At 47.8% G+C, this 22,825-nt stretch overlaps 2 protein-coding genes across 4 annotated transcripts in view; both read right to left on the reverse strand.

Moving 5' to 3' along the window:
- Positions 1-371: 371 nt before the first annotated feature.
- LOC118684733 (serine protease 55) lies at positions 372-17,372 on the reverse strand. The gene is made up of 6 exons (XM_036379802.1): positions 17,215-17,372; positions 16,122-16,311; positions 14,885-15,132; positions 11,848-11,954; positions 2,416-2,487; positions 372-670 (listed from the first exon to the last, which is right to left on the reverse strand). Exons 1-6 carry the CDS (start codon positions 17,267-17,269, stop codon positions 383-385), a joined length of 960 nt encoding a protein of 319 aa, XP_036235695.1. The 5' UTR covers positions 17,270-17,372; the 3' UTR covers positions 372-382.
- A 2,069-nt stretch (positions 17,373-19,441) lies between these two features.
- MSRA (methionine sulfoxide reductase A) overlaps positions 19,442-22,825 on the reverse strand; it is a 236,901-nt gene continuing 233,517 nt past the window's right edge. For all 3 annotated transcript variants that reach the window (XM_036380690.2, XM_036380688.2, XM_036380692.2), the window contains one exon: positions 19,442-20,227. In XM_036380690.2, the coding sequence (XP_036236583.1) occupies positions 20,063-20,227 (165 nt within the window). In that variant the 3' untranslated portion in view covers positions 19,442-20,062. The remainder of the gene's footprint in view (positions 20,228-22,825) is intronic.

Consider the following 22,825-nt stretch of genomic DNA (forward strand, 5'->3'; position numbering starts at 1 on the left):
GATAATGAGTGAGTGAATCTCTTCCTCTGGGTTTCAACTTTCCAAGGGGATCGGCACCTTCAGATGCCATATCTTCACTTAGCAAACAACTGAGTCCAGTGTGACCCAGCAGTGTGGAATATCTGTGTTTTCCAGAGAATTATGGCCCTTCTTGCCCAAATCCTGCCTCCTTCATTTCATTTCATTTCATTTCATTTCATTTCATTTCATTTCATTTCATTTCATTTCATTTCATTTCATTTCTCCAGCCTCTGACTCCCTCCCTGTCTCATCATGACATCTCCTGTTGGTCCCTGTGTCCACGTCAGGGACATGGAGCAGGTTGGCCTCAGAAAAAAAGAATGAAGCGGCAGTTCTGACTTTTATTTTCAAAAACCTCCTCTCAGGGTAATTTTATTGCTATTAAAAAGATGAATAAAAGGAGACAATACCCCAGAAACACCACCTGTGTTCCAGCCCTGGAACGAGCAACCCTGACGTGTGTTCCACTGTCCACACCCTCAGTGAAGAAAGGTTTTCCCCTTATGGCTGTTTCCTTCTCAATCCACTCCTGGTAGCTGAAAACAGGTGTCAAAATCCTGTGCTTTGGGTTTCCTCCACTGACGATGCCGACCTGGAACCACTTCATGGTGTCCCAGTAGCTGCAGACCAGAGGTCCCCCGCTGTCCACCTGTGGCAGAAGCAGGAATGTTACAGCTGGATCCAACCTCAGGTCCCTCAGAGCAGCCTGAGTGGGAAATTCAATCTCTGTCGCAGGTTTGTGAGGATTTGGGGACAGGAAAAAAGGGAATTTGGATTCAAAATCTCACAGCTCAGCCCTGAGATCCTGCAGAATAAATAGATACAGGAGGCAAGAGGAAGAGATCAGTCCCAAGCTCTGGCTCAGTGCACTGAGTCCCTGTCATTCCCAGCCTTTCCCACGTGCTCCTGTGGCCCCAGGAGGACACCTGAGACCTGCCAGCAAGAGACACCATCCCAGAGAGAAAAGGAACATTTGCTGTGACTGCTCACTCAGTCCTTGTCTCCTGTGTAAAGCTGCTGCTGGAGGTGCTGGGTACCTGCCACTGTGAATTTTGGGGGCTGGCAGCCAGAAACTGGGCAGCAGATGAACAATAATCCTGACAAATCCCTCTTGAAGCCACAGTCACTTCCCTGAAAACTTTCCTGCTGCTGCAAGACCACTCACCCAGTGTGGGCAAGGCTTCAAATGCAAGTTGCAGCCACCTCAAAAAGAGGAATATTCTCCTGGTGGCTGCTGTAGCTGGAGCACCCAGAGCACATCCAGCTCTAGAATCTCTGGACACAAACCCAGGGAGAAGAGAAAGCAGCACAAAATCCACCCAAGGCAGTGGCAACACTTTTCTGAGGAAAGGCTGTGTGAGAGCTGGGAGTGCTCACCTGGAGAAGAGAAGGATGCAGGGAGAGCTCAGAGCCCCTTCCAGAGCCTAAAGGGGCTCCAGGAGAGCTGGAGAGGGACTGGGGACAAGGCATGGACAGACAGGACACAGGGAATGCCTTCCCACTGCCAGAGGGCAGGATTGGGTGGGATATTGGGAAGGAATTGTTCCCTGTGAGGGTGGTGAGGCCCTGGCTGTGGTTGCCCAGAGAAGCTGTGGCTGCCCCTGGATCCCTGGAAGTGTCCAAGCTGGACAGGGCTTGGAGCTTGGATAGTGGAAGGTACTAGGAGATTTTTAAGATCCTTCCAAGCCAAACCAGTCCGGGATTCCAGAACATCTTTAGTGCTGTGCAGTCCCTGCTATAAAAAAATTTCCTTCCACAGTGGGCTTGAATCTTTTTTTCTACATTTTCTGACCAGCACTCATGGTAAACAAATTCAATACAAATCCATTTCCTAAGACAGCAAACTTTACTGGGAAATGTTGTCCTTCCCTGTTTGCACACTACTTTGGGAAACATCTTTGTCATTAATGGATGAAACCCCTTCTGCCAGCAGCTACCCTGAGCTAACACACATTAATTAACGAGCAAGGAAGGGGCTGAAGTTCCCTGTGCAGCTCATCAGCACTCGCTGAAGTTTATGGCTGAATTCCCACTCCAGTAGCTGGAGGGCTCTGGTCATTAATATTCTTATCTTTTCTTTTTTTTTTTTTTCCTTTTTTCTTTCAGTTCAGTATTCATTCAGGAGTTAAAAATTAAGATAAATGCAGAGGAAATGTTTGTAGAATCACAGAATATCCTGAGCTGGAAGGGATTAACAAAGACAAGAGATTTAGGCTGGAAAAGACCTTTCAGATTATTGAGTCCAAACTCATAAAATCAACACTGTTTGTTGTTATTATAGCCACATCCTTGCATCTCAAGCAGTGCTGCTGGACCCTCTTCAGACTCAGCTTCTAAAAGAGGTTTCCCGACCCCATTTCAGCCAAGAATTGCCGTGAAAACCACAAAGGTGACCTTGGAGCCGCTCCTTGGCGGTGGCATCCCGCTGGGATCAATGAGCATCCACACACGATTCGATTCCCGGGGATTTCACTGCGGATACCCTCGGGGCAGGAATGGGCTAAGGCATTATCCTGGAGGCGAGAGGAAGGCGCTGGGAGCCTCCCACACCGGGATAAGCAACGGAGGCTGGAGAGCGGGACCCCGGGATGCTCCGCTCCAGTTTTTCCCAGCAGCAAAAAAAAAAAAAAAAAAAAATTAAAAAAAAAAAAAAAAAAAAAAAAAGGAGTATTTCAGTACCGGTCGAGGTCTTGCACAGATCACTTTCAGCTCCAGTTTGGAGGCTGTTTACACTCGTAAAGTATCTTCCTTCCCGGAGCAGCAGTGAATTCCTGATGCCCTGTGACTGTCCCCGCGGGAATTGTCGCATCGCGGCAGGGCAAGGATGCGGACTGGAGCCAGAGCCAGAGATCCCCATTTAAACCCTGCTTCCCTCTCAAACCAGATCTGCTCTTCCCTTCTTTTCCTCTTTAACCACGTCCGTTCTGTTCCCTGCCCGGTTGGTGGGGAAATGGGGATGTTTGGGGGATCGGTGATTTAAATCTCGGGCAGGGAGGGAGTTCAGGAATGCTCTGAGCAGCCCAGGCAGCAGCTGCAAATCCATTTCCCTAATCCATGAGCCCTGGCACCCAAATCCTGGTCTCTTTCCACACGGGCTGAGCTGCTCTGCTTCCTGGGTGCTATTTCTCACATGCCATTTCTCTTAACTTCAGCTATTTTACATGAGGACTTTATCACAAGATGGGCCAAATCATCCTCTCCGTATGATAACCTCACATAATTACAGCAGCCTGGATGAATCAAGAGCCTGGTTTTTATAGGACTAAAGATGGAGAGGACAAACTCAGTCCTCGGGCACTTCTGAATATCCCTGTATCCACCTTAAGCCTTCAGGAATGCCGGCCCAAGGTTTTCCATCCTTGTGTAGGAGAGGGTGTGGGAGGAGCGAGTTTTTGAGTGCTGGGACAATTATCTCAGCTCTGTGATGCTTCCAGTAATGCTAATTTAATGAACGCTCAGGTTAATGACTCTGAGGATCGAAGAATTATTAAAGGCTGCTTTTTCAGGCTCCTGCATCCTGGTGCTGAAACAATGCTGGTCAGCAGCACACACCAGAAACCTGCTCCTGCTTTTCCCTCTAAGTGCCAAGTTTCTGGATGGGAAAAACCAAACTAAAAATAGCAGCTTTGCTTCTGTTTCATGTTTCTTGTCATCTCGAAGATGACTGAAAAGCAAATGCAACAAATCAGATCTGGTGCTGAACTTCTGCCTTAAACATGTTAATCCTCCCATTAGGAGAGGTGAAAGCAATGATACATTCACTGATAAATAGCTGTGGGTTGTACAAAATCTGTCACTGCCTAACGAGGTGCTTTGTTCACTGAAGCTGACCAAAAATTTCATCTTTTTCACTGCAGCCAAAACCTTTTTTTTTTTTTTTTTGTGAGCATCAGGAGCCTTTCTGCTGCCTTTAGTGGGCTTTGGATCAAAAGTGTAATCTCTCTTTTACATTGGTATTTGCGTCTGCAGCACAGTCATTGATCAGAACAAACATGTTCAGCCACATAAATCTTCCGAGGTGGGAGAAGCTCTGGGGGTGGGAGAACAACTCATCTGATCCTCATTAGGTGGATGCACAATTTGGATGCACAAGTCATTGCTGCTTTCATTTTCATGTTGGTGAGCTCTGTGCAAATTGGAGACAATCAGCAAGGGAATAACAACACTGGGAATAACAGCAGTGCCCATCAGAGCTGCCCTGGCTGCTGGAGGCAGAATGTCATTTGCCCAGATGTTCCCAGCTGTCTCTAAAGTGGGAGGAAGGAGGTCGTGACCACGTTAATGTGCAGGTATCAGAAAGGCACCAGGTAATACAGGGCAGCTGGGCTCCTCTCACACAAACCCTTTGAGAACCTTCAGCTCCTCTGTCCCTCCATCCCCTGGCTGGAAAATGGGAGAAGATGACCCAAATTCACCCAGTGTGATGTCAGCAAGGCCATTAGTGACTGCAGTGGCACAGACAGAGCAGATGCCTCTGGCCAAAGCCCTGTGGCCCAGACTCCTGTCTCTGGCTGTCAAGTGCTCAGGGGAGGAGGAGGAGGAACAGGACCAGTATTTACAGAGCTGTAGTTACATCCCAGTGGTTAATGGCCTCAGAGAGATCTTCATCCAGGAAATTGCCTAATTGGTTTTTTGAATCCATTTATCCCTTAAGGATAAATACCCACAACATCCTGGTCAGCAACTCCCGTAGTTTAATTATCTGATGGAAGAAAAAACACTTCCTTCTCTCTGTTTTAGGTCTGCTGCCTGATAAGGCCATCTGACACCCCTCCTTCATGTGCTTGGAGCAGCAGTGACACGAGGACAGCTCTTGACTCCTCTCCATGCTGCCCATGAGGTTGGAAATGTGTCACATCCCCGTCAGACATCTTTCCTGCAAGCCTCAGAGTCTTGCTCTGCAATTCCCTGTGCTGCCAGGATCTCTTCCATGTCCCTGTTCACCTTTCCTGTTCCACTTCCCTCCTTTTCTGAAATTACCACTCCTTTCTCAGATGGAATGGACAGGAATCACACACAGGGAGGCTCCCGGAGTAGTGCCCTGGCACAACACATTTGCTTTGCCACTTATTCCTGTCCTAACAATTCCTAATGCTCTCATTGCCCTTTTGACCTCCCCAGAGCCTCAAGCTGATGTTTTTGAAGGACTAGCCATAGTTCTTCTGACATGGTAATAGCTAAATTAGAGCCTATTATGGCCAGTGTACAGCTGGAATTGCTTCTCCATATATCCATTACTTTTTCTTTATCAATGATGAGCTGCAGCTGCTGTTTTAACCCCCAGTCACTCAGAATAATGGGACCTGCTGCACCTCTGCACAGCCACCTTTCACTTTGACTCCTTTGAAAAATGCTGTGGCATTGGCCAACTTGGTCATCTTGGCATTTGCCCTCCTGGAACATCAAAATTCCTTGCATGGATGCCAACAAAACTATCCCTGTAAGTTCTTTCTCTGTTCAAATCCCTTCCGCTTCATGACAGCTCAGTTTCTCCATGAACCCTTGCTGACGAATCTCCTTGCAAGAGTTTTGGGAATCTCAGAACATGTTAGATGGTTGAACCACCCTCTTCCACAGGGTTGGCAACTCCTTTAAAGAATTTAGATGTGCCTGTGAGTCACAGCTTCCCCTCAGAGCTGTCACTGAATGAGAAATGGCTCCTCTGAGTCATCACAGCCATTCCCCACTCCCAGGGCAAGCTGGGATTTTGTGTTCAGCTGGATCCAGAGGAGCTCTGCTCCCCACCAGGCACACAAAGCCAAGCTGGACTCCCAAACAACTTCAGTCTGAGGGAGTAAAATCTACAACCCAGAGGAAGAAAGCATAAGAGACGCCCAACATCATCCTCCTCATCATCCCAGGGTCTTGCATTGGGAATTTCTCACAGATTAAAGAATTAAGCCATCAGAGCCTGCCTGTGCTCACTTGTCTGCCCACACCATAAAATGATAAAGTGATGAAAGCCCTAAAAACTCATGGAAAACTGTTCTGATTCTTGTGAGCTGCACATCAAAGGACCCTTCAGAAGAAAACTGAAGGGACTGCAAATGCAGAAACACCTCTCCACTGCTTTGTTCTGAGGCTTCCCAGGACACCTTCCTGCTTAAAGCAATCTGTCCCTCAGGGAAAAGAAACACCTCATGGTGGTAGCAATAGTTCAGTGATGGGAAATCCATGACAAGGGTGGGGAATGGATCACTCTCTTCCATAGGAAAAAAGGAAACAGCCTCAAATTGCACTACAGGAGGTTTACATTGAATATTATGAAATATTCCTTCAGTGAAAGGGTTGTCCAGCCCTGGCACATCTGCCCAGGGTAGTGGTGGAGTCACCAACCCTGGAAATGTTCAGAAAACAATTGGATGTGGCACCTGGAGACATGGTTTTGTGGTGGCCTTGGCAGTGCTGGGGGAATGGTTGGACTCAATGATCTCAGAGGGATTTTCTAACCTCAGCGATTCTGTGATCCTATTTTTAAGGTAAGATACAATAATAAAGTACTTTTCTGCAGTTTGGAATAACTTTGGAGTGAAATGTGGATAGTTTTGCCTCCTGGCCCTAGGGAACATTTGGCTGATAGGCAGATGTTCCAGATTGCAAGGCAAGATGTATTCTATCACCATCTGTATGGCAGCTGTCTTTTGTCAAGCGGGAAGCTTGCCTTATCTCTTCCAAAATCACTCCTCCCTCTGGGGAGACATCTGCTGATAAGAGGCTGTTGAATGTCACTGCATGACTGATAAGAACTACAGCATCCCATTGGGAGATGTGAGCCCAGAGGGAGGAGCCAAGCATTCCTACCCGGATATAATCTGGAGGTTCTAGAATACCAGCACAGATGTTTCACTGGATTCCCCAGAGGAACAGCAGCTGCCTCTTTCTTTCACTGGATCTTCAGAGGAAGACTACACCCTGTTCTACAGGATCCCTGCTCCAGTAGAACCACACCTGACACTCCAGGAGGGCTGCAGCCACATTTCCAATGGAACTGCTACCAGCACCCTGACCAACAGGGTGTCAGGTTGGGTTCTGACTCTAGCAGTGTTGTTTTAGTTTACTGCATTGCTATTTTTATCTTTTTATTTTCTTCCCTATTAAAGAACTGTTGTTTCCTGCTCCCATTTTTTTTTGTCTGGGAGCCCCTTAATTTTAAAATTTATAGCAATTCAGAGGGATGGGAGGGTTTACATTCTCCATTTCAGGGGAGGCTCCTGCCTTCCTTAGCAGACTCCTGTCTTTTAAAACTGAGACAGCAGAAGGACCTCAGAACTCCTGTGGATGCTCCCCATCCCTACAGACTGCAGCCAGACCATAATTTAACCACCTCTGTTCAGGTGTTTCGAGCAGCTTCAGGGACTGACCACACTATCCTGGTTTGTGCTCTTCTCCTTGAATCCATGACAACTGCCTATAAAAACACAGTTTTCATTTACTGGATCCTTTCCTTCAGAAAATTCTATTTCAAGTCTTTCTTGGCAGTTTTGGGGCCATGTTTGGACCAGCAAAAGGAGGCAAGACCTTGTGAAAGGATGTCAGAGCTTTTCCAGTGCCAGTGTCAGGCTCCCATTGCAGTCACTGGAGCAAAGGTTGAGGTGGGAGCAGTGGGATACCAGGGGATATCCTGGGGTGTCTAATAGAGAATTAAATGTAAACAACTGTCCTGCCTTGGAGCCAAGTGCCCCTCTCTGAGCTAAACCCCTTCAGCTGGATTTCAGTTCATGGGGAGCAATAAACACACACAAAGAGCTTGATGTCATTTTAACACAGATGCTTGAATCAACCTCAGTGATTCCCATCACCAGGGGATTTTTTTTCTCCCTGTTGATGGAAAAGTGGCTCTGTAGATGCTGATGTTTATAAAATAGACATTTGTGAAATGGCTGGAAAACCCCATCCAGGTTTGCACAAAAACTGCTGCTTTTGCTCCAGCTCTGTGGGGTGAGAGCCTTGAGCATCCCAGAGGCTGTAAATGGCATTTTCAGAGATGGGACAAGGGGAAATGGCTTTAACCTGAAAGAAATCAGGGTTAGATGGGATATTGGGAAGGAATTCTTCCCTGTGAGGGTGGTGAGGCTCTGGCACAGGGTGCCCAGAGAAGCTGTGGCTGCCCCTGGATCACTGAAAATGTCCAAGGCCAGGCTGGACAGGGCTTGGAGCAACCTAGGATAGAGGAAGGTTGGAACCAGATGATCTTTAAGGCCCCTTTAAACCCCAACCACTGTGTGATTTATGGCCAAAATCCCCCCTGCTGCAGGCTGTAGGAGGGGGTGGATAGCTGCAGCCCAGGACTCACCTGAGCTGGAACCACCCCACTGCTCCTGGGGGTCACAGAGCAATTCCTGCCCCTGGAATCAGAGCAGGGCCTGGCCCCCCTTCATGTGCTGCTGAACTGTAGGTGACCTGTGACTCCAGCTGAACACACTTTGTCCTAATCACCACATCAGAGCTCTCCCCACAGCCCCTCTGAACTATAATTGGGCCATTTACTGAGTTTTGCCTGGGCAGGGAAGGCACTGAAGGAGGCATTTGCTTTGTAAGCCCCTTATACTCTAATTTTTGTTCAAGTTACCATTGCATCAGAGCCTAACAAAAGATGCTTAAGAAAGCAAGGAATGAGACATCAATTGTGGTTCATGGGGTCACGGAAGAAATGTAGCACACAGAAAAATAATACATAGGCCATCTCCAGTGTCTGTTCTTTAGCACTTGTACCCCCTGAACATCCATTAATGTTAATGTTTATGACTAAATAGAACTATAAGTCAATTACAGCTCCTGGTAGTGTTAATTCCCAGCCAATCCATATATTTGTCTGCAGAACTGCCAGGGAATTGGGATAGAATAGATTTTTCTTTTTAAGGGAATGGGTTCTTATTTTTAGGTACAAATACTTGGGAGCTCTGCTATTCAATCTCCTTGAGTTATTGGAGGAACATGGACAGTTATCCACAAATTAGGCTGGTCTGGTATGAGGGCAGCTGGTGAAATGTCTGAGTCTTTTTATTCTTGGCTTTTCTATTCATGGGGTGGCCTCAAGCTGCACCAGGGGAGGTTCAGGCTGGACATCAGGAGGAATTTCTTCCACTATCCCAGGTTGCTCCAAGCCCTGTCCAGCCTGGCCTTGGACAATTCCAGGGATGGATCAGCCACAGCTTCACCTGTGCCAGGGCCTCACCACCCTCACAGGGAAGAATTCCTTCCTAATATCCCATCTAAGTATGTCTTCTTCTGGTTTAAAACCTTTGTCCTGTCACTGTGTCCCCGTGTGAAAAGTTGTTCCCTCCATCACAGTTCACAGATTTGGATCCTGGTGTGGATCATGTGGACTTACAACCTCGATTCCAGCAACTTCCCTGCCTTAGCCTGGCTCTGGACATGAAAGCATGGATCCTGATCCTCAGCAAATCCCAGGAAATGTTAATACCAGGCTTTTATCTCCTCTGTGTCCAGACTTCCTTGGGCTGCAGCTACTGGAGCCAACTCAGCATCTCCAGGGTTTGTTCCCTGACCAGGAATCTCTGCCTTGCCGGAGCTTTTAATCCTTCCTGGCCTCTCCCCAGGGACTCATGGGTGGCTCCTGGTCCATGCAAGAGCTGGAGCTGGAAGTCCCTCAGGAGACAGCTGGATGGAGAGACCAATGCCATGCCCAGGGCTGCTTTGTCTCCATGACAGAGATGAGGATGTGAAGGACTTGGGCATTTTGAAATCTGGCCTCACTCTCATCTGACACAAACCCTGCAATCCTCACAGGCAATCCTCACACTGTCCACGGTGCAGATGCATTGTCCAGGTCTGTCCCTCACTCCAAGAGGGACATTGAGGGGCTGGAGCATGTCCAGGGAAGAAAATGGAGCTGGGGAAGGGGCTGAAGCACCAGGAACAGCTGAGGAGCTGGGAAAGGGGCTCAGCCTGGAGAAAAGGAGGCTCAGGGGGGCCCTTGTGGCTTTGCACAACTCCCTGACAGGAGGGGACAGCCAGGGGGGTCGGGCTCTGCTCCAAGACAAGATAAGGGAACCCAGCCTCAAGCTGTGCCAGGGGAGGTTTACATTGGATATTGGAAAAAATTTCTTCCCTGCAAGGGTGGGGCTGCCCAGGGAGGTTTGGAGTCCCCATCCCTGGAGGTGTCCAAGGAAGGACTGGATGTGACACTCAGTGCTCTGGGCTGGGGACAAGGTGGGGATTGGTCACAGGATGCACTCAGTGATCCTGGAGGGCTTTTCCAACCTAAAGAATTCTGGGATTCTGCCCAGTGGTCCCTGCTGCAGAAGAAGCATCAGGTTCAGCCCTGTCCTGTCCCAGGCCATGACAGGGACAAGCCACAGGGTTGCTGACCCAGACTGGTGAGGTCAAAATGTGTCCCCCATGGCTTTATTCAGGACTTCTCAGAAATCCAGGAAACCATCCAGCAGCAAAACACTTCCCCTCCAGCAAATCAGCAAAATCTGGTGGCAAGTCCTGTCATTGTTTCATCCCTGAAAAGTACAACTTCTGTCCTCAGCTCTGGTTTTGTCCTGTTCCCTTTATTCCAGTTTACAAAGCATTCCTGCCTGGTCAAGATCCCACTAAAATCAGAGAGATGCTGAATTCTGTGTTTTTTCACCCATGCAAAGGACATGTGCTTCCACTGCTTGGAAGTCTCACATTCCTACTTCATTCCTCAGACAACTCTGACAGGATTGTGGATCTAAATAGCTGCTTCATCGGCTTTCTGAGTCCAGGAGATTAATTTTTCTGGGAACAAGTGCTCCTGCTATTTCACCAGCATCATTCACCCACAGAACTTCAGGCTAGGCTGGGCTGGGCAGTGCATCCTTTAATCATGTTAATGTTATCCTCTGGCAGGTTTCTTTCTAAGATTTTTTGATTTAATTTAATGGCGGTGAAAGTCACTCCTTGGATGGTTTCAGAGGCAGATGCTCTCTGGCTAATCACAAAATCATTTTGCAAAGGAAACTTTCCCTCAGAGTCCCATGGTCCTGGTGCCCCCAGCCTGTGCCTAAAGGTCAGGGGATCTCTCTCTGTCCTGGGTGCTGGTTTAGTTCCTCCAATGAGTAATTCCTATAGGATGGAGATGCCCAACCATGTGTCTCCCCATCCAGACCCCTCCAAGCCCATGGACATGTATAAAATACACCTGGATGAGTCATGGAGCAACCTGGGAGAGTGGAAGATGTCCCTGTCCATGGCAGGGGGGTGGAACTGGGTGAGATTTAAAGCTCTGTCCAACCCAAACCATCTGTGATTCCTAAAAAAAAACCATTTCCCAGTAGAGGAGGGAAATCTCAGTATGGAACCAGAGGTTGCAGGAGAGCCCAGTCCTTGCCAGTCTCTCAGGAGAGGGGTTGGAATTTGGGTGCCATGAAAGACAAGGTGAATTTTTGGCTTCCAGACTTCATTTGACACCAGGACAGCGATCCTGGGGGTGGAATGTGCTGTGAGGGCACAAGCTGTGAGCGAGTTTTGCCTCATTTGGGTGTTTGTGTCAGCTCCCTGATATCAAATACTGCTCAGACTGTAATTTAGGCTTGAAAAGTCCCTCATTCTCTGTCACCAACACACTGCCACAAGATGTGACTCATTCTGGCACCCACAGACTGGCCAAGCACATTTGGGTCAGAGCCAAGACCTCATCTGAGAAATGTTTCTTATTTAAATTAAATAAGAATACCCTCAGATTAAACTTCCCTCCCAATTATTTTGCCTTGAAGCTCCTGGACAACTATTCCTGCCTCCTTTCAGAGTGTAACCTGAAGCAGACCAGGATGGTCCCTTTACCTGGCAGCCTCTTCCTCCTCCTCCTCCTCCTCCTCCTCCTTCTCCTTCTCCTTGCTCTGTCTCAGCACACATAATGCCCCCCACGAGGTGTGGGATGTGCTCCAGGCATTTCTCCCTGCTGATCAGCTTCACCCTTGTTTTCTGCAGCACAGGGGGTGCTGCAGCAAATGAAAAGAGAAGGATCAACAAAGCTGCTGGAGATTTCCCTTGGGAAGAACCTCAGCTGGATTTCTAAAGCATCTCAGGGCAATGGGGTCTCTGGGCAGAACTGTAGGGTTTGGGGTCACAGGGGTTCCCCAAGTGTTGGCAATGATGAGTTTGTGCTCCTGAGTTTCTCACAGAATCACAGAATGGTTTGGGTGGAAAAAGACCTTAAGGATCATCCAGTGCCACCCCTGCCATGTGCAGGGACACCTTCCACTATCCCAGGGTGCCCCAAGCTCTGTTCAGCCTGGCCTTGGACACTGCCAGGGATGCCAGACTACTGGGAAACCCCCAAAGGGATGGATTTTCCTGCTGGTGGTCTCAGTGATCACCTGAGATGAGCTGTCCTGCACACCTGGGGTTCCTCACTCATGGTTTTTTGGGAATTCAGTCTGAGGGGCTTTTCATGGGATCTTGTCCAAGCCCCTGCAGATCAAAGTCCACTGAGCTTTCCCCAGAATTCTAATCTTAGAATTATAGAATCATGGAATAATTTACATTGGAAACAACCTTTGAATCATTCAGTCCAACCATTCCCCCAGCACTGCCAAGGCCACCTCTGACCCATGTCCCCAAATGCCACGTCCACATAGCTTTGAAATTCCTCCAGATGTGGAGACTCCACCACTGCTCAGGGCAGATGTTCCAATGCCCAACAACTCTTCCAGGGAGGAATTTTTTTCCTAATATCCAATCTAAACATTGTTTTCCCCAGGGAGGGCTGCAAGGCCACACCTCACCCTGCTGTATCTTCACAAAGTGACACAAAGGAAATATCTGCTTTATTCTTCCCTTGGGTTGGGAATACAGAAATCACAGCTGGCACCTGCAAGTGACAAAGAGACTGAAAAATGCGCTGGGCTACTTGGAAACCCCAATTATTTCACCCATGTTTCTCTCCAAAGTGAATCTGAGACTGAAGGATAAAACTGAGACCTTCAGATTGTTTGGAACTCACTCCTTGTTTCATATTTCGCTGTGCCAAATCCTCCCAGAACCTGCAGGAAACTGCCACTCAATGACAAGATCCAAAAGATGGAAAGTTGTCACATCCCTTTTCCAGATAAGATGGAAGTGCCCAAAGATGAAAATGCTTTGGTGAAGGAATCTCCAGGAGGCTGAAGCTCTCCTGTTATGGAGAGAAGCTGGGAGTGTTCACCTGGAGAAGAAAAAGCACTGGGAAGACTTTAAAACTTCTTCCAGAGCCTAAAGGAGGTCCAGGAGATCTGGAAAGGGTTTTGGGACATGGGATGGAGGGACAGGACACAGGGAATGGCTTCCCACTGCCAGAGGGCAGGGATAGATGGGATATTGGGAAGGAATTTTTGGCTGTGAGGGTGGTGAGGCCCTGGCACAGGGTACCCAGAGATGCTGTGGCTGCCCCTGTATCCCTGGAAGTGTCCAAGGCCAGGCTGGACAGGGCTTGGAGCAACTTGGGATAGTGGAAGGTGTCCCTGGCCATGGCAGGGGGTGGCACTGGATGGATTTAAAGGTCCCTTTCAACTCTAAACCATTCCATGATTCCATGATCCTATGGATCAAGTTCAATGCCATGTAACTACTCAACAGAAAACAGGAACATGTTACCTTGGTGAAGTGGGAGAGCTTCAAAACTATGAGAGTGCTGTGTGTTACTGTTGAGGGAGCAAAATGAAGCTTAAGAAGGCAAATGCAGAGTTTCATGGGAAAAACAAACAAACAAACAAACCAGCAATTGGAGCAGAATAGCAAGGATTCAATGGGATGTTCACTTACTGCATCCTGGGAAGGACCACTCGAGCTCCAAGGCACCCCCCTGCCCTCCCAGTCCTGATTAATTCTTTCCAGTAATGAATCAGCTCATTGGCTAATTAGTGACATTTGTTCAGGACAGACATTTTGGGTCACACTCAGTGCTGGAACTGCTTTCATTAGGGCCTAAATGAGATCAATTAGCAACAGCAATCTGCAGTCCTAAATGAGTAAAGGAAGGAGTGGCCAGAACCAATAAGTCAATCCAGCTCATAGAGACATTAAGCCAAGACAGCCCCAGACCTTCATTTCCTTTAGTCCAGACCATTTTAGACCCAGCCTAACTGGGTGATTCATAGAATATCCCAAGCTGAAGTTACTCACAAGGATCCTACAAGATGAAAAGTGTTCAAGACCCAGATGGATGGGGCTCTGAGTAACCTGGGACAGTGGAAGGTTTCCCTGCCCCTGGCAGGGGGTTGGAATAAGATGAGCTTTAAGGTCCCTTCCAGCCATAATAATCCCATGATTCTGTGCTAATTTACCCACCAGGGGGAAGCTTGCCTTAATCTGGCTGCCAAAATGAGGTCCAAAGTTGGGATGTGGTGCTAAAATGAGGTCCAAAGTTTGGATGTGGTGCCAAAATAGGTCCCAGATTTTGCTCTGGGGGTCTGTTGGTGTCTGGTTCTTGCCCTGAACAGGGAACTGGTGGATATGCAGAGGCTGGGGGGGTTTGGATGCATAAACCATCTTGGCATCTTCAGTGTCATGCTTTCTATAAGCTACAAGAACGTAAAATTTGGTGGGTGATTGGTCGATGATTTATCATCATGGTTTGTATTTTTGTTTGGTTTTTTGGGGAGGGTAGTTCTGGGGTTAATTCTATGTTTGGGGGTGGTTGTAGAGTGATGATGATGGTTGATTGTTGTTTTTGATATTAGGAAATCTAGAGGAAGGTTAATTGAAAGTGTATTGATGACAAGTGATTTGGACAATGTAGGGATATATGGTTTAATTATTCGACAAAAAAAAAAAAAAAGTCAAGATAAAAAAAGGTGGGGAGTGAAACTTTGATCTGGGAAACCCCTCACGGGAGAGGACAGCCACAAACCCCATCTTCCATCAGCAAATGCATGTCCCCCCAGCACCTCACCTGCACTTGTGCTCTCCCAGCCAGAAGCCCAGCAGTGCTGCCAGGTGTCCCTGTCACACACGAAGGGCAGGCAGACAGGAATCTTCTCCGTGCTGAACTCGATGGGGCTGCTGAGCAGGATCAGGGCAATGTCATTTTGCAGGCTGGTTCTGTTGAACTCCTCGTGCAGGATCAGGCTGTCTGGGTTGCACTCTTCCAGAGGGAGGCTGAGGTTAACTCCCCCCACTGCCACCGTCAGATCTGGTGGCCTTAAAAACAAAACAGGGCACAGAGAACATGAAGGATTTGGGTTGTGAAGGTTGGTGGCTCCTCCCCAGAGCAGGGCACAATGGTGGCTTAGGCAGTCCAGCTGTAAATACCCAAGGAATTTACCCTCACTCCTAGGAAGGGATGGTTTCCAGGGCAGAGGGGTGCAGAGGTAGAATGTGAGTGAATGTTATAAATAACCCAGCCTGTACCAAACAGATGGAATGGTGTGGATCTTTTGGATCTCTGTGCCCTGAGCTGGCTGCTCAGACCCTGCTGTCCCCAGCCAGCTGCTCCAGGCTGTGCTGCCACAGGTCATTTGTCACCAAGCAGTCTCAGCTGCCACATTTTGGAGGGGACTCACAGAGGGCTGGGCTCTGCCCCTGGACACTGCATGGAGTTGATTTACCCAGAATTTGGTGTTTTAAACTCAAAATCTCCATGAGGTAAAGGTGTTTGGCATGTGAAAGCAAAGGTAATTTGGGGGATACTATGAGCCAGAAATGGAATACATCAACTTTTACAAGGTGCTGGAACAAGTGCACAAGATGTGCTATCAGAACAGCATCAGGGGCATTTATCCAAGGCTGCTCAGGCCGTCCCTCAAAGTACTGAGGGATGAACCCAACCACACCCCTCAAAGTATTCCCCTTCTGCTTGAACCCAACCGCATCTCCAGAAGTCAAAGCTCTGGGAACACCAGGAAATTAATTTAATTAACCCAAGAAAATAAAAACAAGTCCAAAGGCATTGAAAATGGTTATGCAGATTTCTGCACATTTCTGTGTCCCCCCAGAGGAGACAGCCCCTGCTTTCAGGGCTCAGTCACACAAATGGTGGCACAGGAGGAGATGCACAACCTGCACCCACCAGGAGGAATGCCATCCCCACAAATGGTGGCACAGGAGGAGATGCTCATCCTGCACCCATCAGGAGGAATTTCATCCCCCTCCCCATGCCTGGGCTGCCCTCCCACCCCTGGAGCACTCACAGCTCATCTGCAAAGCAGTGGGCTGCAGTCAAAATCCACAGGGCACTGATGATGGTGCCTCCACAGATGTGCTTCCCACGGGTCTGGATGCTCACGTGCCACGGGAATTCCCCGGGGGTGACGTCTGTCCCTGTCCCAATCCTCTTGCCAGTGCTCTGGAAGGACTCGTAGGATGGTCGGAGGCCACAGCCTGGGTACAAAAAGGGACATTTTGGACACATTCAGCAGTGTCACAGCCTCTGCTGGACAGGGGCAGGGACATCCCTGAGCACTGAAATAGAAATATCCATGGAATTAGAGGAACAGAGAGGTTGGGGTTGGAAAAATAATTTTTCCAATTCCATTCCAGCTCTAATTTACACCAGACCAAGTTGATCCAAGCCTCATCCAACCTGGCCTTGGACAATTCGAGGGATCCAGGGACAGCCACAGCTTCTCTGGGCACCCTGTGCCAGGGCCTCATCACCCTCACAGCCCAATATCCCATCCCAATATCCCATCCATCCCTTCCCTCTGGCAGTGGGAAGCCATTCCCTCTGTCCTGTCCCTCCATCCCATGTCCCAAAACCCTTTCCAGCTCTCTTGAAGCCCCTTTAGGCCCTGGAAGGGGCTCTGAGCTCTCCCTGGAGCCTCCTCCAGGTGAACACCCCCAGCCTGGCTCCAGAGCAGAGGGGCTCCAGCCCTTGGAGCATCTCCGTGGATTCCTCTGGTCTCTCTCCAGCAGCTCCACGTCCTTCTGCCGTTGGAGCCCAGGTCTGGGGCAGCTCTGCAGGTGGGGCCTCAGCAGAGTAAAGGGTGAGAATGCCCTCCCTGGATCTGTTATTTGATCCCTCCCAAAGTGACATCCGTGTCACCTCCCCAAACCTAAACTCTGCCAAGCACTGCCCAGGAATTTGGGGTGGGAGGGACCATTGACCATGTCCCATAGGCAGGTGGGATAAAATCCTTGTTTAAGGAGTGGAAGGTGCATCAGGCTGCAGCACAGGCCACACCTTTATTCCCTCAGCAGAAGGAATGAGCCCAGACCCATTTCACTTACCCACATGTAAATATTCTGCAGCTCTTCTGTGCTGAGAATGCTGAGAAACAAAACCTGCCTGGACACTGCTGGTCAGGGAAGCTAAACAGGAGAGGGTGAGGAGCAGCATCTCGATCCAGCCTCGTCCAACACTCTCCCAGAGCTCTCAGAGCAGTGATGCCTCTTCAGATGCCTCAGGACATGGCCTGCATTCCATGTCAACACAACCCAGGTGACATCACAGCACCCGCTCCTTCCTGGGGGTGCAGCACTTGGATGCTCCTTCCCAAGGCAAAAGGGTCACTGAGGGCAAGCTCAGGGATTTCCGAAAGGTTTGTGGTTTGCTCTGGCTCTCACAGGGACAGGGCAAAGTGGAATTCCTGTCTGTATCCTGGGCTAACCTCACAGGATGTGGCAATGGAGGATTTCATGAGCTGGGTGCTGTAGCCCTTGCTGGATCTTGAACCGTCTTTGAAGACCTCAGGAGCTCTATCAGCTTTCAGCTTCATCTCCAAAGCCTATCGTCACTTTAATTTTCTCATTTCCTGGTAATTTTCTCAGTTAGACCATGCCTGGGGTATTGACTTGAATGTACTTAAACAGGAGAGTTGCTCCATCCCTGGAAATGTTCCAGGCCAGGTTGGACAGGGCTTGGAGCAAATTGGGATAGTGGAAAGTGTCCCTGCCCATGGCAGGAGGCGGGCCTGGATGGTCTTTAAGGTCCCTTCCCACCCAAACCATCCTGGGATTCTGTGTTTGTAGGAAAAAGCAGCTCTGTCAAAGGACAATTTTCAGAGTGCCCAATCAAAACCCTCAAATCAAAATCAAATCAAGGATACCAGTAAATAATTCTGTGGTACCAAAATATTTTGGTGTGGGCCCATTGTGGTATCAATGGAGCCGTCATGCTGATTTTTAGACCAAGACATCATTTCTATCAGGACAGGACTCAAAAAAAAAAAACCTCAGCCAGGCTCAGACTTGAGGATATCTATAATAAAAGTTTTTCCCAAAGACTTTCCAGCTTGTTCCAAAATAATAACTACAGCACAGAGTGGGAGGAGAGGGAGGGGAAGGGAAGGGAACCAGGAGACATTTCATGAGCCCCCAGATGATTCAGCACCTGAAATGCTTTGCCTTGGAGCACATCAGGAATTATCCCACTGGAGTCTGGATTTCACAGAGGCTGACAATGCATAGGATGAGGGTAAGACTTTATTTCCCTCTCTTTTTTGCTGCTCTGTCACTTCATGCCAAGGAAACGAGGCAGAAGTGCTGGTTTACTTGGCTGTGAACACTGAAAAAACTCCATGGCAGGGCAGGTTAGGGACAGGATCAGTTACCACAGAACCCAAAATTCTGAGTGTGCTGTGGACACATTTTGGGGCATCTCCAGGAAGAGCCTAATGGGGCAGTCCTGCCTGAGGCAGCTCCTGTAAGCCTGGCCCAGGTGCAATCTGCCAAGAGGACACATTTCCTCTGGGTTTTGAGACTGGGATGAGCTCAGCATCAGCTGAGGAGCACGAGGGAAGATGGGGAGCTGATTTTTCTGGCACAGATTTACTCCCCATCTTTGGAAACAGTGGGCAGTGCTGCAGCACTGGATTTACAACCCCAAGCACTGACTTTGTGGGGAGCATTGTCAGTTGTCTCCAAGCTTGGAGCACAATCTGCTCTGCTGTGTAGGTACAGAAGATGTTCAGGGAGCTGTTTTGGGCCTTTTTGAGCTTTAAAGCTGAGCTGGTGAGCAGGAAACATCAAACCAAGTTGTGGAGAGCAGTGCCATGGAGAAGGAGGTGCTGTGGATTTGTGTCTCTGAGTGCCACCCTAGGTCCCCCAAAACTGGCTCACTCCTTGAGCTCTGGACCCACAGGATCCCATTTCCACATGGGATAAACTGTACATCCCTGCATCCTTTGTCTGCAGCTCTGAGTCTGCACTCTGAGATCCCCATGAATAAACCCAAAAATTGATTTTTTTCCCCTTTCTGGCTGGCCTGCTATTTTGACTGCACACTCACTGGAGGCTGCCCCAAGTTATCTTTTCCATGAGTCTGCTCTTGGTGGGGGCTCCCCAAGTTATTAAAGAATAAATAATTAATCATAGGGATAATTCCACTCCTCTGTACTGTCATGACTGATGATACAGATTTAAACACCCTGGTGTTTAATTAGAGAGCTGCAGCATTTTATAATATTTGATAATTTTGTTTTAGATCTACCCAGATATCCACTTGGAACACATCACAGAGAACATTGTTCTTTTCTTATTCTGCCATTTATTGCAGAGCAGGACACAAAACTGATTTCTTTTTGTGTTTATTCACTTATTGGAACTGTCAAAAAGAAGCATCACATGACAATTTTATTTTTTATGGCTAAAATAATTTCATTAAATAGGCACTACAGGTGGTACTAAATGCTGTGAAAGTGGAGTTGTGGTGGGAGAATCACTGATCTGATCAATTCATCATTCCCAAAGACATCAAATTCCAGGGCTGTGACAGGTAAGGAACCCAACCACATATCCAGAAGTCAAAGCTCTGGGAACACCAGGAAATTAATTAACCCAAGAAAATCAAAAAGTCCAAAGGCATTGGAAATGCAAAGCAGCTACGGGTGCAACCACCTCCTAATTCACCCTTTTAACAGCATTTCAAGCCAAACTTCAGCAGTTTGGAGCTCTTTCCACCTCTCCAGATGACAAGGAAACCCTGGGAGCTGCACAGAGCAAGAATGGAAGCAATTCCTGCCTCTACTTTGGCTTTTGAAAACTTATAATTATGGAAAGCCTCCCCAGCAGATTCCCAAATCTTTATCCACAGATGCTGCAGGAACATCCACCAGGGTTCCTGGTCTTTTTTTTTTTTTTTTTTTTTCCCAAACTCCCTACAATGAAGAGGAGGTGGTGGAGCAAGCACAGGCTATTTCCTGATGCCCATGGGGCAGGAAACCCCCGTCCCTCCCAGGCCACAGTACCCTCCAGGGTTCTTGCTGAGGTACTGCTGGTGATATTCCTCGGCATAATAAAACTCAGGAGCCTCCCGGATCTCCGTGGTGATGGGGCCAAAGCCTTCCTCCTTCAGCACCTGTCAGGAAAGACCACGGAAAGCCATTAGTGGTTTGCTGTGAATGACCTTGGGATTCCTCCCTGAAGGAGCCACAGGCGTCTCTCAGTGCTCACATTCCCAGCTCATCCCTGAAAGCTTTTCATCCCTGCTCTCGTGGTGCTCTGCTTTGCTGTGGGCACAGAGAGGGAGGGAGCCATCGTCCCCTTTTAATGGCTCATTTGTTTAATCTGCCACGGCCACGCTTTTATTCTCTTTATTAACCCAGGCAGTGATGTGGAGCCATCAATGAAAGTGGAAAACAAAGGGAGAACACACTGGGATCCACCCTGGGAAGCTGCAGTGTCCAGGAACCTTCCCTGGAAAGTGCCTCGGCTTCAAAATCCACCCCCAATGTCCTTGTCCAAGAAGAATTTCTGGGTGAAATTTCATCCCCAAGGATGTCCTTGGGAAATCAGAGCATTTGGGCTTTTTTATTTTTTTTGTGCAGAGTCACTGCAAACTCATTCTTCAAAGAGAAAAGTTCCATATTGACCAGAAAGTTTTAAGTTTTAAGGCAAATTATGGCTCATTTTGGAAAGATTTGCCAGTACCGTGGACCAGGAGCAATAACCACTTGGCAGGAAAAGACAGAATGTGGGTGGGGATTTTAAATTAGACTTTAATTGCTTTCTGATATCCCCTAGCTGAATTTGAAACTCCTGAGAGGTTTCTGACAGAGGGAATTTCTTTTTAAGATGAATTGCTGTGACATTTTCCCCATTACATTGTCCTTTCCTAAAGAAACTGGTAAACACCAACATTTTGGAGCCAATTCTCTTCTCAGTGTGGACATAACTTGTGCTCTGAAGTCTGCGCTAAAACCTAGTAAGCACTTTTAATTAATGTCAGAATCCTGTTGCAAATTGTAGTTATAAATACTGGACATAGATAGAATTGATTGAAGGGTCAGCATTTAGGATTCCCAGAAAAATATTTGTTATCTCATCATACTATTAAATATATAAAATATAAACAAAGGGAAATCATCACATGGAATCACAAAATTGTGAATCTGCCATCAGTCATCAAGTCCATCCTCTTTCATCATGGCAGACTGAATGGTAGCAGCCTTGATCCCAAAAAACATTGGTTATGGAAGATCTTTGGAGATGGAGATCTTCATTCCAATATTTTCCATCCTTTTAGAGAGTCCCTCCTAAGCCTATCCCAGTTAAAACCAGTTCTTTCATTTAAACCCAGTATTGTGGGTTTGCTCATCCTGGAACTGGAGAGGAAATTATTCCCTTCCTCTTTCATCTGCTGCATGGCTGGGGAGAGGCAAGGATGACATGCAATGGAAATACTTCACTTAAACAACAGGTGATTATTTGGGATAAAAAGTTTCCAAATTTCCCCCACCAGGATTTCCCAGATCCTGCCCCAGCACAGCCAAGCCCTGCCCACAGCCTGACAGCAGCTGCTGGGCTTTGGAGAGCACTGCTCTGATTTATTCCCACAATTTCACTGTCTAAAGGACACATTCTGCTGTGTTCAGCCGTCAGTCAGGAATGAAATGGTAAGATGGATACAAAATCCATGATTGACCAGTCTGGAGAGCCCCAAGTTCCCAAACCTGGACCAGATTTCTCAGCACAGCTTAGGAAGGTGTTGACTCATTAATTCCTTGTGTTCCCACACAAGGAATTGGGATCAGAAGCTCCATTTCACAGGAACCTGGCCTTATTTCCCCATGTAAAACCACCAACCAGCTTTTGTCCACCTTTTGGACTGGATTTATCCTAAGGGAATCAAGTTATTCACCTGTCAGACATGTGAGTAAGGAAGATAAAACATGTGAAGGTTTGCACTACAACATGTCAACAGCACCAAACACAAAGAGGTGTCAATACAGCTCCTTTCACAAAGCACTGTTTCACTTTCTAACCTTCCCAGCACAGAGAAAAAACACTTTGGAGTGATCTTCACTGCTGAAAGATGGCACAAACTCTGCCATCCTGGGCATTACTCATTTACCTGCTGCTGCAAATGCAGCCAAAATTGGCCTCTCCCCCTTCCCTGAGTCATGAGGATGCTGCTGGAGTGGGAGAGATTTTTCCACTGTGTTTTCCACAGTGTTTGTTACAGATTTTTAACCTGGGACTTTTCCATTATTGGCTTCATTTTGTCAGTTAGGGAATCCATTCTGTTCGATGTGGCACCACAAGAGGGCATAAACATCATTTATCCCTTCCCAGCCCATAAAAACCTGAATAAAGCAGAACCCAAGATGAGTCCTTATATTGCACTTTGGTGTTGTTATCAGTGGGATCCCCTGGCCCTTACACTCTGCCAAGTCCCACCTTGGATGTTTGGATTTTAAAGGGAAAATTATTTTCCTCACACTGGCGATGTTGATGTGGAGATAAAAACATCACTGGGAGACATGGGGAAGTTCAGGATGTGCTGGCTCTGGCAAGTGTAAATCAGCCCACTCTGGATTGATTTCCTGCCACTGAGGCTGATATAATTTGATGGTAATCCTGTTCTAGAAGAATTTTTAGTCCTCTCTGTTTCAAAATTCCTGGGCCATCCAATGAGACCTCTCATTACTCATGCTGCAATTTTTAACTCAGCACA

This window comes from Molothrus ater, chromosome 3 (genome assembly GCF_012460135.2).
Source record: "Molothrus ater isolate BHLD 08-10-18 breed brown headed cowbird chromosome 3, BPBGC_Mater_1.1, whole genome shotgun sequence".
NCBI classification, from domain to species: domain Eukaryota; kingdom Metazoa; phylum Chordata; class Aves; order Passeriformes; family Icteridae; genus Molothrus; species Molothrus ater.

Excerpts from the sequence above, each read along its gene's own strand:
- LOC118684733 (XM_036379802.1), bottom strand. The coding sequence starts at position 17,269 with ATGCTGCTCCTCACCCTCTCCTGTTTAGCTTCCCTGACCAGCAGTGTC. Across the intron at positions 16,312-17,214 it reads GACCAGCAGTGTCCAGGCAG|GCTGTGGCCTCCGACCATCC; the intron begins GTTTTGTTTCTC and ends TTTTGTACCCAG. Across the intron at positions 2,488-11,847 it reads TGTGTGCTGAGACAGAGCAA|CCCCGGGAATCGAATCGTGT; the intron begins GGAGAAGGAGAA and ends CCGCAGTGAAAT.